Source organism: Solea solea, chromosome 18 (assembly GCF_958295425.1).
Source record: "Solea solea chromosome 18, fSolSol10.1, whole genome shotgun sequence".
Classification (NCBI taxonomy): domain Eukaryota; kingdom Metazoa; phylum Chordata; class Actinopteri; order Pleuronectiformes; family Soleidae; genus Solea; species Solea solea.
Genome location: NC_081151.1, coordinates 8,589,643 through 8,607,355, shown reverse-complemented (window position 1 = coordinate 8,607,355; position 17,713 = coordinate 8,589,643). Strand labels below are relative to the sequence as shown.

The 17,713-nt window shown below is 42.2% G+C and overlaps 1 protein-coding gene across 1 annotated transcript in view; it reads right to left on the bottom strand.

The window, feature by feature from the left end:
* dph6 (diphthamine biosynthesis 6) overlaps positions 1 to 17,713 on the bottom strand; it is a 54,795-nt gene that overhangs the window by 22,254 nt on the left and 14,828 nt on the right. The window contains exons 5-12 of the mRNA XM_058615997.1: positions 17,432 to 17,550; positions 10,648 to 10,709; positions 10,221 to 10,315; positions 9,996 to 10,089; positions 8,168 to 8,318; positions 7,467 to 7,592; positions 5,799 to 5,928; positions 5,504 to 5,678 (exon numbers count right to left, since the gene is read on the bottom strand). Coding sequence (XP_058471980.1) covers positions 5,504 to 5,678; positions 5,799 to 5,928; positions 7,467 to 7,592; positions 8,168 to 8,318; positions 9,996 to 10,089; positions 10,221 to 10,315; positions 10,648 to 10,709; positions 17,432 to 17,550 — 952 coding nt within the window. The remainder of the gene's footprint in view (positions 1 to 5,503; positions 5,679 to 5,798; positions 5,929 to 7,466; positions 7,593 to 8,167; positions 8,319 to 9,995; positions 10,090 to 10,220; positions 10,316 to 10,647; positions 10,710 to 17,431; positions 17,551 to 17,713) is intronic.

The following is a 17,713-nucleotide window of genomic DNA, read 5'->3' as shown; positions in this document are numbered from 1 at the left end:
TGTGTTTGTCTTTGCATAAGTCTTTATCTATTTGCATGCCACTGAATGTGCCGTGAGTGCTACAAGCCCGTTCCGTCAATTATGAGCGTGTTACAGTGAGTCAGCTGCAACTCATTTCAATGACCCGACCAGACTTTTTATACAGCCGGAGCCGAGCACAATGAGCACACAGGTGTGTGTGTGTGTGTGTGTGTGTGTGTGTGTGTGTGTGTGTCTTAGTAAGACCTGGCCTCGGGGCATACAGCCGACATGCCACTGTGGTAAGGTCTTCCCAGGGTTTGATCAGCGTGTTTCGCGTGTGTCCGGTTCAAGTGAAGACAGTTGACCCCAGTGTTTGCGTAGGATGAGTAAAAGCCAACAGAGAGAGACTCCAGTGATCTTCAGAGACAGGAACTGAATCAAAGCTCACTGGGGAAAGGCTCTGAGGTGAAGCTTGACTGTCAGTCAAAAACCTTTCTGACTCTCTCCAGACAAAAGCTTCGACTCATTGCACAGGATTCGGGCACTGAGGAAAGAAAACAGCCAGCCTATTAGAGCTGAGCCTTCAGTGAAATGAAACAAAAACAAAACTGTGTTGACATCCTCCTTTGCAACTCCAAGCAAGTAACTACACGTGCCGGAGAACGCTGTAATTTTAAGAATCCTTCAGTCTCATGACTGCTCACACTGCTGAGCCTTCAAGACCTAATTTTTCATCATCTCAATTACTCAACAACTGTTCTCCTCCTGGCCCCGCCCCCTTCCCCATGCCCCATCTTCCCTCCTCCTTCGTTGGAAGTGATCATTTGTTCTTTTTATTAAAGTTGATAACGTCCCTCGCATTGTCTGAGCGCGCGCGCGCCGGAGAGCCGCCCCTACTGTTCTAGCCTCCAGCATTTCGTATTATTGGTGCATTATTTCACGCATGGCCGCCTCTTTTATCAGGCGCTTTTAAAGTAATGTTAATAGACTAGAAAATTGAGACATTTATGAAGTATGGGCCGTGTTTATGAAAAAATCCATAAAGTATGACAGGGAGAGGTGAGATAAAAGCAAGGTTTTAATAGATTATGGCAAACAGGGGAGAGGCGTCAGATGCTGACAGGCACCTCCTCCGAGATGCTTCATATTTTATGGGATTAATTTTGTTGTATTAGAAATGAAGTTAAATGTCCTAATTAATCTGTTCGTGCTGCATGAATACTTCCCTGGGCGTAGATAGACGCACACACACAGTTTTTTGGCTAATTACTCTGCTGTGGTAATTGAGGTAGATATATTCTCTAGATGGAGGCTGAGGAAGTTTGGGGAGGTGAGGAGTGGGGGGGGGGGGGGTGTTTGATGTGGTTGTGGTGGAGGTGGGGGGTGTTGAATTGTGCAAGCTGGGTCTTTTATAGTAGTGAAACATTCTGTGTGAGAACAACAAACTATAAAACTAAAGTTCTTAGCTTCATTTCTCCTATTCGTCACTAAAATTTCTGTTTTCTCCACCGCCACGCTCGTATTGAGCCGTCGGCCTGGTGAGTCTGCTATCTTCACCTTCATTAACTCATGCACTAGTTGTTCTCCTACAAAAATGCAGTATTTATTCTCAAACGACAGGTGAGGGATGATACTTTGAAAGATGTATATTTTGTGCGGTGTTTCAAATTAGTTTGGGGATTTCTTTTATTGCAGGCTCAAAAAGCATCTGTGATGATGTATACAACACCAAATCATAAAGTAGCTTTAAATGAACAGTCGAAAAATCCCCTCTCTTTGACGCTCCATGTGTGGTCTGACTGAACTACGCTTCAGCCTGACCTCTGAACTCTCAATCAAGAAGGTCAGACAAAGTTTGACTCATTGTTTTCAGACATTTTGACTCCTGTAAGAAGATTATTCAAATTCTCGCACCCCCTCTGTACACCACTCCCTTTAATGTTAATTGGCAATGTCGGCTCCACTTTGCGCTGATACCTCACAGTCCACTTTGACAATTTTCAAAATCCAATGCAAATCCTATCATGGGGCTAGTGCAAGACGAGTCTTCCACAATATTGACTGTCACTCACGATTAGGGGCAATGAAGCAAGGGGTTAGCATTCACCAGCAACCCGAGGCGAGCGCAGTCAGCTCCCCAAACAGAGCGCACAGAATCTGATAAGTGAGTATTATTTCCCGGCAAATATCCCAGGGGTGAGCCACTTACCTTAACAAGAAAGAGGAGATGTTTCACAACCGTTCAGCCGATAGTCTCTCTACTCAAACTTGGTTTGACTATCGTGTTTGCATTTGTAAATGAAAATCCAAAGGGAATATGACAAGAGCAGGTAGCGCCGATTCAAATAGACGTGGATGAAAGAAATCCTACTCCAGTTGTTAACTCTGACTTTCGTAATTGATATGTCAATTTTTTCCACCTGGCAACTGATAAGCGTAATCATCTGTTATTAGAACAAATGGATTTCTCTGTAAAAATGCAAGACTTTGCTGCTACAGAAACTGGTTCACACTCTTTTTTTCATTATTATACTCTTTTATTTCGCAATTATGCAAATTAAACTGAATTGTTTAAAAGCTTCTTATGAAAAACAACTGCCAAAAAAGTGCAGTAATAACTTTTATGTCCTTTAAAAGCACAGCACTATAATTTGTTTCAATATTTGTGCAACGACAAAAGCAACAGGATACCTAAGGGAATTTTTTAATAAAATTATTAACGCAATAAAAGAGTGACATTTTTATGCCTCAATTCGATTAGGATATTTGTTTTTAAAATAATACGAGAAATTTGCATGAGATCCAACTGAAATATAACTAGCAAAACAAAACAATTAGTCGCAAAAACTTTGATTCAACAAGAAAGTCCAGCTTGTGTTTTATCTGAACCACCACCACATTATCCATTATACATTAACATTAAATGCACCAAGAGGACATTCAGATTTGACATTATAAAGGGTAAATCATTCTTTAAACCAAGTCAGATTTGAATCTGTCAGTCTGCCAGGCCAAGTTGACATTCAGTCAGCTTGCCATTCCCAAGAGGTGAAGCCGAGAGACATGACAAGCCAGACAGAAAGTAGATGAACAGATGGAATGAATGTGAAGATCCAGCATCCATCGCTTGCCAATCTCTAATGCTACTGCTTCTCCCCGCCGTCACCACGACAACGCTTCACTGTAGACAACGATCGCGGTCGAATACCGCAGGACCAACGTGCCAAGTCCCGTCAGTGGCCACGTGGTCACTTTAAACACACTGGACACTCGTCCAAATGAATACACTGTTTACAACTGGAAGAGACATTAATCAATATACAGCTATACGATACACACAGGTACCACACACCATGTTTTATCTCATTAACAAACAAGAAGGTAATGCATCATGCATTACTGAAGTCAATGATGCAAGCGATGGAAACCATGATGCAGATATTCTTGGACTGATTTTGTAGTTTTTCCTCCATCTGATAAACTATAATAATGTTTATAATTACAAATGATACACAAAATAATTCAAACAAAAATGTGTAATGTGTAACAACAGACCCACTAATGACTAATTATTGTCCTCACCAATTATTAAAAAATAACAAATATCGGCCTAGTAACTCAGTCTACCTCTTACCATGATACAGAGCGCCATCAATTGCCAGTTATTTCCTCTTCCCATCACAAATCCCCCTTTAAGAAGTAATCATGAAACCTCCTGTAATTCATCCTTTAAAGTTGCAGTGCATAACATTTAAATATCAGCTTATATATCAGCGCTACATGACTCGCTCTGTATTTCTTAGTATAGCAGTGTTTTGATCTCATGTTGCCCAGTTAGATTCCCCTGCTGCATACAGGATTCTGTGATTCACTAACGGCAACATTGTGCTCATAAACAACACAAGAACCCATGAAAAGTTACAGAAGTGACCCTGCACTGCCACTGTATACACACAAATGCTCCCTCAGTCAGGTCAGACAGTGTTGCTTGACACAGCTCATTTTCTCATGACGGACACAAATAATGTTAGATCCGTTGTGTTCATGAAGACCAAACTGAGGCAGAATATTAACATCAACAACCAAAAAACCCCAAAAGTTATTCACAGAAGATTTAATTATTACAAGTTCCACTCTTTGCCTCTTTTAATTAGTTATTCTCGTCCACAGACTGTGTATTTGGTAGGCTTCAGGTTATTTGGTCTCAAACAGCAGTTTTTCAGTCTCTGTTGTTGTCGGGGGGGGGGGGGGGGGGGGGGGGGGGTGTCACATGGCAACAGTCACCAAGGAAAATTGTCATTAGGACTGAGGCAACGTAGAAATGGTGAGAGGAGCGGTGGCACCGCGTGCTCGCTCACAGCAAGGGGGTAATTGTATCAATATGTAAAAATCTCTGGCTGCAGTGACGAGTTGTTAATACATTTTTGATCAAATTAAGTCATTGTAGCGTGGAGGAGAAGACACACTGAGAGATGACGGGGTCATATGAAATGCTGTGCACTGCTCTGAGCAAGAAAGCCCCCTCTCGTTGTTTTCCCAAATTACTTTGGATATGAATGATCATTAGAGGGATGAGAGATTAGAGTGTTTTCCAGATGCAATAGCACATGCCCACAGCTGACTTTAATTTCATGTCTCAATGAGACTCTATTGGGGAAATCAAACACTGCTGGCACGTTAAAAGCAAACCTGACTCTGTAGGGTACGTCCCAGGAATCTAAACTGCACAAGATCTTCTGAGCTTCAGTGACACACTGGTGAGATATGCCGTCAAGCTCGAAACAAATGGCTAATCCACACATGTTCTCACTCATAGAAGGATTTGGCTGCAGGATCAAGGACAGTGCGGAGGAGATGGACACTATCCTTGTTGACAGTACCTTGACAAGCGTAATCCCATACAATACACACTGGATAAACAAAACACCAAGCCAACCGTGCAACCGCGGCCCACACTTCCTCTGCTCTGCCTTTGAATTCCACATTCTTTCGGGGGTTTTAAACAATATGAAAGAAGTTGGAGTCGTGGCTTTACAAACAAGTGCAAAAAATTGGTTACATACTGCCCACTATAACGTGGATCCATATTTACATGCACACACAAAAGTAGTAACGCGAACAAACTATCACACAGAACAATCACGTCCATCTGCATGCATGCATGCCGTTATACAACAACAGAAAGAAACGCAGACACACACCAAACCACTGCACGGAATCTGAGAGAGTACAGTTTGCGTCATAAGAATTCCTAGAGATATTTATCATTCGCTATAAACTCTGGTATTCCTCCAGTCCTCTGCTTCTTCCACAAATTACATTTTTATTTGCACAAAGTGCAAGAAAACATGTGGATGGAAATGTACCTACTGTATAAATTAGTTAATGCCAAAACCAAATAATCATTTAATCCCGTGACGGAAAAGTAATAGTTGCAACCTCACAAAAATGACTCCATTAAATATAATACCCAATGCCATCGAATAAAACCTGTCAGAAATGTACCCGTCACCTCCCCCCGTTGTGGACCATGGAGTCTTACCCTGACGCTCTGGCTGTAAGGCCCAATGTTGGCCGGGGCCCAGTGGGACAGGCTCTGGACATGCATGGCCTCTCTCTGGTGGAAGCAGCCTTCCTGTGGGGGCTCAGTCCAGTCATGGAGTAGACAGTCCATCTGCAGCAGCAGACCGGCAGGCAAAGTGGCCTGGACACACACCCTAGAAGACGAGGGTGGAATATGAAATGAAAGGGGTGAAATGCTTTTTAAGGCGGACATAGCAATACAGACGCATAGTGTGTGTGTGTGTGTGTGTGTGTGTGTTGTTTTCCACCTTTACCTTGCGGGAGGGTTTATGCCAAAGTGTTTTTTATAAACAGTGTTGACTGGACCAAAGTCTTCCATACTGCTTACATACAGGTGAACTAGGATAATGTCCTTCATCGTCCAACCTCTGCTGTCCAACTGACCTGAGCAAAAAAGCAACGCGCTGAATATAACACAATATGTCTTCTTCAATAGGCGTTTGTTCACAACATTTTATGAAAACTAACCATAAAAGCGTTTTGTGTGTGAGAAAATTGCAAAATGGTATGTTTGTGGCCCACTACAGACCATGTTACTGTAACGGTTTGACTCAACTGGACCTTCTGATACTAAATTAATGTTTTCCCTGAATAAACCTTCCAACTTCTATGTTTATTTTTTATTTATTTGATAAAATTACATTGGACAAATACTCCTGCAATCACAGTTAGTGTACAGATATTTGTTGAGGGGGTTGTTTTGTATATTTAGGAGCAGTTTGGGATCACATTACACTGCCAAGCCTACAGCTGCTGTGCACCTGTAAATATTGACAGTCATTTTAATAGTCATTTGCACATTATCACCGTTTATGTTGATATTTTAAGGACACTGAATCCATTGAGACTGCTTTGAAATAGTGGTGGTGTCTGTCCCCTCTTTTTAAAGTCTTGAACAATGTGTGTGCACACTGCAAGCTTTGGGTCCAAACACACCAAAAAAAAAAGGGCTCCAAGCAGTTCTCCCTACAATCATTTGAAAGGGCTTCAAGTTTGTTTTTCCTTTGCCAACATCAGCGTCTCAGACTACTTCATACAAAGAGGTTGTTCATTAAATATTAACTTGTTTAATATTGTCTCTGCACTGTGAAGGCTGTTCAGCTGAGCACCACCATAAACATTAAATATGCTTTTCATCTTTCGCTCCTCTTTCTCCATCAAAAAAGACTGAGATACGCTGCAAAAGCACGCACTTTTAAACATCTGCAGGGCAAAAGTGATACCCCACCCAACATGATTCACAGTATGTATGTGTGTGAGTGTTTTTTTTGTTTTTGTTTTTTTTAAAAGACGCCTGGTTTGGGTTAAAATTCTTGTCCTTGTTTGGTGGCCAACTCAGCCATTCTTGTGACAGATGGAGCCTCTGACACACAGGGTTTTGCCTGCTGGGGTTGACAGGCATTGTTCAATATGGAGCGACTTTTTAAGTTTCGCCACACCCCCTCATGTGTTTAGCTAAAAAAGCAAGGAGAAACAAAGACACCCAAAGGACCAGGAAGATTTTCCAATCTCATTCTCCGTATTGGTTTTTTTAGGGCTAGAATAATGTAGCGCCGTGTTACAGAATGTGTTCCACAGAGGTGCTTAAATCACCCCTGGACAAAGGAATTCTTTATCACCTCCCTTTGATCAAATCTGATTTTTTTTTATTATTATTTGATCAAAAAAAAAGAAGACATGTTACAGCTCTGTTTATGCACACGCGCGTGTGTGTGTGTGTGTGTGTGTGTGTGTGTGTGTGTCGTTCTGCGTGCTTTTGTCTTCAGCAATTTCAGAGGGGCAAACAAACAAAATTGATCTTTGTGTTTTTCCTCAATGTAGAGACATTTAAAAAGGCATCTCTGCAGTTCTGGTACGCTACATTTTCATACACAGGTAAGTGTTTAATCTCTTGTACTTTCTCTCTCACACTTTCCCCTCACTTTGCAACTCTGTGAAAGCTGCGGACGTTTGGCCTTGGACTCCAGGAACCTGGCTCTGTAGGCCATTGATGCCACTGAGCCACTGATAGCCCGTGGAGCTTCTAGGTGAGCAGGACGGAGGGAGATCTGTGGAAAGAGATGTGATAAGTTAGGTTTTCAGGATACACAAAAAATATATTCATCCATCCATCAATTATCTATGCCATATGCCATATATCTATACCATAACGGTCTCCAATCAAACACACCAATCTGCATGTTTTTGGACAGTGGGAGGAAGGCAGGGCACAGGGAATTAGCCACACAAACAGGGGAACATGCAAACTCCAGAAGGGCCACATTGGGTCTAAGAGCTTCTCATTGTAGCCCACCAGCCATAAAAATAAACATATCATATCATATTTGTCTTCATTTACAACCAGGACGACACATACTATATAAGAGTGAACTCATGAATAGGTGGTAAATGTCAAAGGGGAGACAAATTCAGAGTCTGACACAAATACACTTTTAAAGCGACAGCTCTTATCAAACAATCACTCAAAAATGCAAGCATCATCAAGCCGGCCGCGTGACACACATTCAGGGAGCATTCGACACACACACACACACACACATATCATCTGACACACCCATACATGCAGGCGTACACACTACACAACATGCACACTCGAGCATGCATCACAATAAATGAATCTCACCGTGGCCCTGCTGACAACTAAGGTCACCACTTGATGTAAATTCTTGCTTGTTGTCTTCAGCTTGATCAGCATATTCCACCTCCTCAGTCATCTTGTCAATGGCATTCTGGCAAGGACAACTACCATGGGGCAAAGCTCTCGCCACCGCATCCTACGAGGAGGCACCACAGGGAATACATCAGGCCAAATGCCCACCAAAGAGCACTGAGCCTTTTGCATAGACAGACAAAATGCTGTATAATTAGCCAACCTTTTCAAATACCCCACCGCGCGGGCCGTGTTTTGTCATTCTCTCATGACAAGGGCCCAGACACATATATCTTCAAGGTGAATGAATATGAAACAACTATGCAAACATATTCGCGGTTCAGGCGACCGGAGAGTAGTGTGTTCTGATATCGCAGATTCAATCATGCCGGCTGTCAGTCAAAACTCAAGACACATGATTTGGATTTCACCTGGGTTTTTTTTCTCCTTCTCCCTTACACAACACTCTGCTACTTCTTTAAATAACAAATGACGACTATTCTCTAAGGCATACATATTACCTGCCAAATCCTGAAGGGTGTCACACATTTAAATATATATTTCATATTTCCTCAAAAGCCCCTCTCGCTGCACCCAACGCTCATTCACCCACCCCCCCCCGTCATCTGCTGTCAACCGCATTAGCCCATATGATAATCAAATTAATTACACTTCAGCCCCTCTCTCCTGGCCAGCAGGAAAATAGCTTGAGTAGCATTAACGGAGGGGCAAATGATGGTGGTCCATCCCCACCCCCTGAGCCCGGTGTAGTTTCCTCTAGTGCTGATGTCACCGCAGATCTGTCACCCTGACAAGAAGAGCTTCAGAAGGCCGAACCAGGGCAGGTTCTTCCCTGGTCGCCTGCCCCCACCCTCCACACGCCACCCCTCACAGATCTCCCTGCTCTTCCACCAGAAATATAGGGGGGGTGGGAGTAAAAAAAAAAAATATAGCTGTAGGGAGAGAGGCTGCAGGGTCATGAAGGTTGTGGGATGGGGGCATGTTTTTTTGTCCATAACAGTCCCAGCCCCCAACCAATACGCAGACACAAACACACAAGACTGCAAACACACTCCCTCACACGTATACAAAACACAATATTGTATGACATGGTGACACTCTGATCACTATGGTGTACCGTTATACATTTTAAGCATCACCTCGTAGGTGTTTCATTAAAACAGACAACGCGCACTGGAGTCATTTAAAACAACACATCAATCCAACAAAGTGTCTTAACCGTAATTTAAGTTTTCTGCCCTTGCAAGTGAAGTAGAATATTTCATGGTGACACCCTTCTAGTCTGTGAAGCCTCATTCAGCTCCTTCTAATACACATTTCCCACTGAGTCTCTGCAACCCCTGCTTGGGTCTGCTAAGCCAGCTACCTGAATGCAAAGTGCCTTAATGTGAGCGGACATGTTTATTAAGCTGGGCCTGGTTTCAGGCTGCAGTGAATATTGCACACGTCAAAGTAGGCCATGTGGGGCTAGAGGAGAAAGTGCGAGGGATGAAGGGAGAGACCCAGAGCAACAGAGTGCGGGAGAGAGATTGGCCCCGTGGAGGTTGATCTGAACTCTCCCCTAAAGTGCTGTGTTTCTCCTCTCCTCAACAAAGTTATCAGACACCAAAGGGTTTTGTTCTTGTATTTGTTTTGCCCTCCAAGTGGTTTGAGAGCAATCAACCCCAAAAGCCGCTCAAACTTTTGTTGTAAAAACTATCGATTGCGCTTCGAACAGCATTGATCTTACTTGTGGAACGAGTTACGTATACTCATGGATTCCTTCAGAAGCTTGACTCACACTGTCTTTATTCTCGGTGTGCATCTCTGTGAAGCGCAAGTAGCCAACTGGAGCAAAGGCATCTGCTGAGTGGATCACCGTCTCTGCTGCATCACTGCACAAACGCACAAAAAGAAGAGGAAAAAAAAACAACCTTCTATGGACTGACAACAACTCTGCAAAGCAAAAGTGTAAAAGAAAGTGTATCTAAGAACAGCATTTTTGAGTTGATTGTGTTTTACTTACATAACAATCTTCTTTTTGAAGAGAGGACAGTCAAGGGTGAAAGTTTCATATTCACCTCCTTCTCCACATATATGGACTCCATACTTCTGCGAGAGCTAATCAGTAAAAAATAACACATTCACATACAGATAGATGTTTTAATTACATTTAAACACAACTAGTTAAATAATAGTAGTAGGTAATTAATTGTGGAGTGTCTCCATGTTCAAAAAAGCTTGAATATCTCATCTTCTCTTGAGGGAAGGACACAGAAAAATCTGCTTTACAAAAAAAGTCTCACAGCCCACACAAATTTGAATAATCACAAAATACAAAATACAAAAAGTACATGAATATAGCTGGTGGTACTGATTTTCTTCCGATATGTAAAATAAAAAAAATATATACATGGAAGCACTTCAGCAAGGAGTATCTACCAGTCAGTGACCTGTTTCAGATAGAGCTCCATGTCAGCCAGAGGTTTTCCTAAGTGCTTCTCTGGATCCAGGCCTGGCACCCACGTGGGAAATATGCACAAAGACAGAAAAACACACACACACACACCGTTGCACACAGACACACACATGTAAAGAGAGAGAGAGAGGGAGAGGTCTGATCAGAAACAGAGAACAGTGATTGAAGATGACAGGCAGGGAGGTTTACGGGGCAGTCACACAAACACACACGTAAACCTGCACCCTGGATCTATTTGTTTGACTTTGCAAGTAGTGTACACAGATCTCTCCGGGTAAGGGTAACAGTTTTCAATTGCTGGCCACAGACCCCCCACATCCCCTCGCCTGCTGCCCCCTCATTTGGTTCCCTTTGAGAACATAAACTTTGGAAAGAGATCTTGTTTATTTGCCTTTTCCCTCCCCTTCCCCTGAAATGGTCCATGGAAGTGACTCACAGGCATGGGAGAGAATAGAAGGAGGGGAAGAGAAGGGTGGTGTGTGGGTGTGTGTGGGGGGGGGGGGGGGGGCTAACTGGTCCTCAGCCCCACCCCACCACACACACAAAAACAACAAATAGATTTCTATTATCAAATACAGTAAAAGCAGAATTTTGCTATTACAATATTCAGATTCAGACATTACACAGAAAAGTTGTAATATAGATCATACTCTCAGAAATATTAGGACTCTGTTTTTCAGTTAAAAAAAATTAAAGTTAAAAGATTTTAGGAAATACCAAACCATGTCATTGTATGTTCTTGTTGCTACGGTGATCACAGTAAAAAAAAAGCACTGGCAGAGTATTGCCTTCAACCTTTTCCATTTTTTCATCCATCCTCTGGTTGCCTGTTAACTGAGTGACATAATCATTCACAAGTTAGTGATGACCTATTGGTTGATGTGCAGTTGTGGCACTTATGCCATCGCAATTGAAAAGACATTGCCGATTGCCTCTAATAATTTCTCAGAAACTCTAATATAGCTCCTCTATTCTGAGGCGTCGCGTGGCCGCCTTCATCGGCACATTCATGTGTTTAATTAAAGGAACAAAGTTAATTGTAATGTGAGAATCTCTTTCCTCATGGCCGTGACAGCCTCAAAGGTTAATGTGTCATCGGCGGGCCCCATGGGGAGCAATGGATGGGAGACGAGAGCCAAGGAGAAGGAGAGGTGAAGGAATGACGTCGCATCCCATCCTGAGTTCATCGCTAATCCCAGCTGTGTCTCTCCTCCAGGCCCCGGTGGTCCCGCACTACCGGGGAGGGACGAAGGGCCACAGTGGAGGGAAGGATGGAGGGAGGGAGGGAGGCTAGAGAGTGTGAAGGGAGAGAATGAGCAGCCTCTTACTCTCTTCCCAGGGGATCTGTGGTCTTAATTAGTGAGAGAATATCTAATCTTAACATCCTCTCATCTCAACCCTGCCACAAAGGTAATAAGGAGGGAGAAAAAAAAAAAGCATTAAAATTCAATCCCATTTAAATATCCTCTTTAATTAGTCATGCCTTTTAACAAATTTTAATAATTGGCTCCAAATTGCTGAGGGGATGGCACATTTTTTAAACATGTTAATTAACTTCCCTGCTCTTAAATAATATATGATACATGATTTGATATTTACAAGGATGGGAGAGGACAATGGACATGGAGGAAGACAGGAGTGAGTGATAAAGTAACGATGGCATTAATGTGGAGGCATTTCTCCTAAGACCACTTAGCACTTGTATGAGTGTTTTCTTAATTGATGTTCGTGGCTGGCTTAAGGTTAGTGTAACCATTTGGAGAGGAGGAGAGGAGGATAGGTGGAATGAGCTTCCGCTTGTATAATACCTGCGTCAAGGAGTCTTCGAGTAGCCACCGGTTGTGAGCGTTCCCGCGATCTAACACCACTCATTTACATGATCTTCTCATCTCTGCCTCCTCTGAAGCTGTTTTACAACTTGACCTAAACCCAATTACCTAACCTCATTATGGCACATTAAACCCAAATAAGCCCACTAGAAGCAGCCATTAGTTCGTTTGCCAGCGACAGCAAGACTGTTCTTCTGAGAGAGAGGAGTTTCCCTAAGAGAGACCGAGAGGAATGGGTCTCCTTTAAAAGCGCCTTTTACCTTGCATCATTCAATAAAACTCCAATCAAATCCAGTGGAGTTTAAAGCTAGGGGGTCCAGTAATGAGAGAAAGCATTTTTTTATTTATTTAAAAAAAAAAACCTAGTCGACATTTTAAGCACTGAAATTAGTCAGGAATAAAAAGTCCGCCAGGAAAACTGAACGCCATTTAGACAATCAAAAATAGAATTCAACACAACACAATATAAGTTTGCCACATTGTAGACAGCTTTCAACGAAAATCAGGAAAGACCTTGATTGAATTTAATGTCAATTTTCAATTCTTGAACCCGAAGGCAAAAATTCCCAGATCAGAAAAATCTAACTTCTGAGGAGAAAATACGAGACTACTTCTACCTTCTACCTAGAAGTCAATGGCAATTACTTACAGAGCACACTTCTGCACTGATTCTTTTAAACGATCATGATTGGCCTTTTCTACCCTGAAGAGGTTGATGTAAACCCACAGCAGTGACTTACCTATTTAATTGGAACTGCTTGTTTTCTTTCTTTCTTTCTTTTTTTTTTTTTTTTTGCTTACTGAGTCTAATGCTAAATTAAAAGCCGGGAGATTGTAGATACTGTGGCGTGCCAGTTGACAGCTCGGCTTTAATCCCTGCCTTCACAGAGAGAAAAGGCAGAGAAAATTGGATTCATGATGTGTAACATTTTAGCCTTTAAATGGATAAAATAAGCATCTCCTCCTTACAAGTGAGCTGCAGCAGCCTTTAAACGAAGCTCTCAAAAGACAAAACAATGGCTGTTCGCTATCGCCTAATCTTTGCAAGAGACGGAGAACTGCAGAACGGAAACCAAGACAGAAGGGGAAGGAGGCACAAATGATGATAAGGTTAGATGTGAAATTTGTCAGACTCTTATCTGAAATGCAGTGTCTGTGAACAGAATAATAGGCAGCGAGGGTTGTGTAGTGATCACACCGCGCTACAATTTCTTCAGTCCCACAAATCAAAAGCAAAAACTAAGCATGCTTGCATCCACACTGAATTGGACATGTTAACTTCACCTTTATTTGGCTTTCATTCTTAACACTGCAGGATAAGAGGTGTTTCATCTGAACCTTGATCAGTGAGTAGCAAGGAAGGCATTGATTTTCACTTCACCTTTTTTGTGTAATACAAAATTCCACAAGTTACAAAAAAGTGGAAACTTGATCATTTGACAGATTCATGAACATTAGATTTGGAGCAATGAATGTATTCATCAGTTAGACGAGTGACAGGAAACTAATTAGCATCTCTTTTGATTAGAGACTAATCTCCTCACCCGCGACCCGATCTCAGATAAATGGACGATGGACGGATGGACGGACAAATCTTCTCTCAATCATTTCTCAAGCCAGAGCCTGTGAGGACTGGCAACATTTTTCATGTGATAGTAAACTGAATACATCTGGGTGTTAGATAAATATATAGTTATGACAGTTACAAAATGTGATTTTTCACTATTTATTTTAACACAAAGTAAACACTTGTACCTCGATTCAGCTTGAAAAGTAAAGTCTGATTCCCTGCATTTGGTTTCTTTAAATTGACCAACCTAACCTGAATGTAAATGAATGTTATTTGCCTATAACTGAATTTACAAACGAGCCCAATTATATAAAAATATAAAAATCAGAAGCCATGCCTTTCACTGTAGCTCCTCACAGGTAAGAATTATTCATTTAAAATTAGACAACAGTTCACCTTAAATGTAAATGGCATCTTGTCTTTCAGCAGGGACAGACAATGCAGTATCATATAGCACCTGAATCCTGATAATTGTCCTCTAATCTTGCACTACTGTCTTTTTATAGTGTTGTTTCTTTATAAAACATTATCTACTGTATATGCCACATCAGATCAAACAGTCCTTAATGTACAGTGTGGGCAATTGAACCATGATTGTAATTCACCGCCGTCCACAATGAAACACGGGTCAGTAAAATGTCCATGACGGCTTTGAACATTAATCGTCTTTTAAGTATATATTAAATTAGATCCAATGTCCTGAGACAGTGAGGTGATCAGTGAAAGTAAATTTTTGACACAAATTCCCCTCATGTTTATGTGAAGGCTAAAAGATCATAAAGTGATGAAAGGTTTTCCTGTGGATAGACCTTCATTTCATGCATGCCAATTATCTCCGGAGCTGAGGACCAATTAACTGCTGAACCTTTGCCCTCTTATACACCTGCACTAATCAATCAATTACCTAATTACATGAATATTTAATTATAGCTTGTGGAATTGCCAATTATCATGCGAGAGATATTGTATTACAAGGCGACTGTTCCCAAACAAAAATATGCAATTCCCTCTTGAGCAAAATGCTTTTTCTTCTTCTTCTTTTTCATTTTTTTTTTTGTCTAATTAGAAGTGTTTTCTGCCATTCAGAGGCTTACACTCAAATTGCTGGATTTAACCAGTTTGGCAACATCAGAAAATCAAATCTTCCTTCCTTATCTCTTTTGTGGTTTTAGTCTGCCATCAGGACACAAATGATCACTTGCAGGGGGATTCACTTAGCTGCTCATCCTACATTTGGACAGCTGCCTGTTCACTACAGGGATTTGTCATCAAGAACAAAATCCTCCCATGAGAAAGATAATATATCTCTCATCCATTCACTGTTAATTCCAAGAAGTCTTTTGAGTAGCTAATGGAGGAATATTCATCTTGAGTGACGTCTTTCTATTCACAGCCCACTATTGCATGCTACTATAGAATAAGATAAGCTGCATTGCCTGCAAGTTCAGATGCAGACTTAACCTCTGCCCTGTGAATTCTTCTTCTTCTAATAAGGTCTGCACAAGAAAATCCCTCAAACTCTCTCACTTATTCTCTCTCTCACACACACACACACACACACACACACACACAAACACCAAAGGCCACCAGGTATGCCCTTCTGTCACCCAATCTGCCCTAAACAGCACACCTCACAGCTCAGAACTGCTCCAACCAAAGCTGCAATTATATGAGTTCTGCCTAAAATGCCTCGGGCACTTCTTGCACTCCTATTTAATTCTCTCCTTTCTAATTACAACTGCCGCGGGGCAGGTGAGGAGTCAGGGCTGATAAGATCTTTTCTTTTCACCTGTAGCCAAAACACACACGCACACATAAACACCTACAGAGGAGAGGCCAGGATACACACACACACACACACACACACACACACACACACACACACACACACACACACACAGGCACCTGAGGTGATTTTCCTTTCTAATTATAATCTTTCAAAACATGTGAAGAATTTGCTCTCAGACATAGTTGTGTTTAAAGAAGAAACCTTGGCAGAGGTAGCCGGGGTGCAGGGTTTTTAATTTTCCATTATTCCGGAGTTGCAATCTGACTTTGAGCTGATGAATTACGACTAAACAAAAACTGAGATCGTATCTAGGATCTAAGTGGCGATACAAATTAATTTAGACTAGTTAACAACAACAACTGTGATCCCTCAGAAAACAAGATGTAGTCAACATGAATTCTGACATGATCCTGCCAATGTGGGCCATGTGACAAGTTATTTATTGCCAACAGGTCCTTCATCATGAAGCCACTGCAAATGACAAACGAGTGCAGTAAGTAAAGTACCGAAGATAAATGGCTCGACATGTGTATTTCATGCGAGGTTATTTGAGCGGTGTTGAAAGATATGCAGAATATCGCGACCGCTCATCTCTGCGGGTCATCAGTCAGCCGTGGACTCCTTTTCAATTGATTGCCACCAAAGGTGACAACAAGCACTTAAGCACACGTAAACAATGTCTACACGATGATCTATCGCCGTGAGTAGTTTGAGAGCAAAAAGAACCATTTGTGGCCATAATTATCATTTTTCACTGGCACCGTCAAAGGGGATCCGGCTGCGCCGTCTGTCAAGTAGATACAGGTAGGAATCTTAACATCATGTACCAGAGAAAAGAAGAAGAAAAGTTTTTTTTTTTTTTTTTTCACTCTCTCCTGTTATGCAGTAATCCAATCCTCCTGTCCTCGGGCTCCAAAACAGGCGAGCAGAGAGCAGATGACACCGCATTAACCTCTCCCTTAAACGCTGAAGCGGTTGAAAAAACATAAATGAGAGATACCAGATTTTAATCTCTGCTTCATGGACCATGTATTCTGAGCTATGCATGAACTGGAAATGCTGCGTTTCTCACACACACACACAACGGTGACATGTGTTGCTTATTGACAGGTTGCATTAACGTTCAGGGTAATCACCTGTGATTATTTCTCAACTGGCAAACCCTGCCTGCTCCCTCCCCCTTCCCACCCACCTAATACCACCGCAAATTTCCCCTCGCACCTCCTCCCTCCGTGCTTCTTATCTTTTCATATTGTTCTCTGCTTCAATACCTTTGCCGCTGGCACAAGTCTCGACACTGCTGCTAAGCCACAGATTAATGATTAGGGCATTACTTTGCTTGTCTCTCTCTTTTTTTTTTTTGCTGTGGTGCCACCTCCTCCTTGCCTCCTCCTACCTCACATTTATTCAAATTCTGTCCTTTCAGACCCTGTGCTATACACTATTCAAGCAACATGGCACCTATGAGAGAGTGAAGAGAGAGTAAAAAGAGTGAGCAGAGGGAAGGGGACAACAGACTGCTTGCCAGCTGCCTGAGACACAAAAGAGTGGGGGGAAAAAAAAAACTCACCACAGGCTGCGACTTTGATGAGGATAGCATGGAGGTCAGATGATATCATCTCAGAGAGCAAGGACTCTTGGTCCCGGCGCCACAGGTAGGCCAGGGGCTGCAAACCTAGCCGCAAACATCTGGGGAACAGGTGAAAAGGCAAAAGCGGGAGCGGGTTGTAGACGTAAAGTGGTTAATACTGAATCTTTGCCAGCTCCAGAAAAACTTCAAAGCCGGCTAGGCCGGACACCTTCTCCGTTTTCAGGGGAGGCTGCCACCCTGATAGGTCCACAGCACATACCT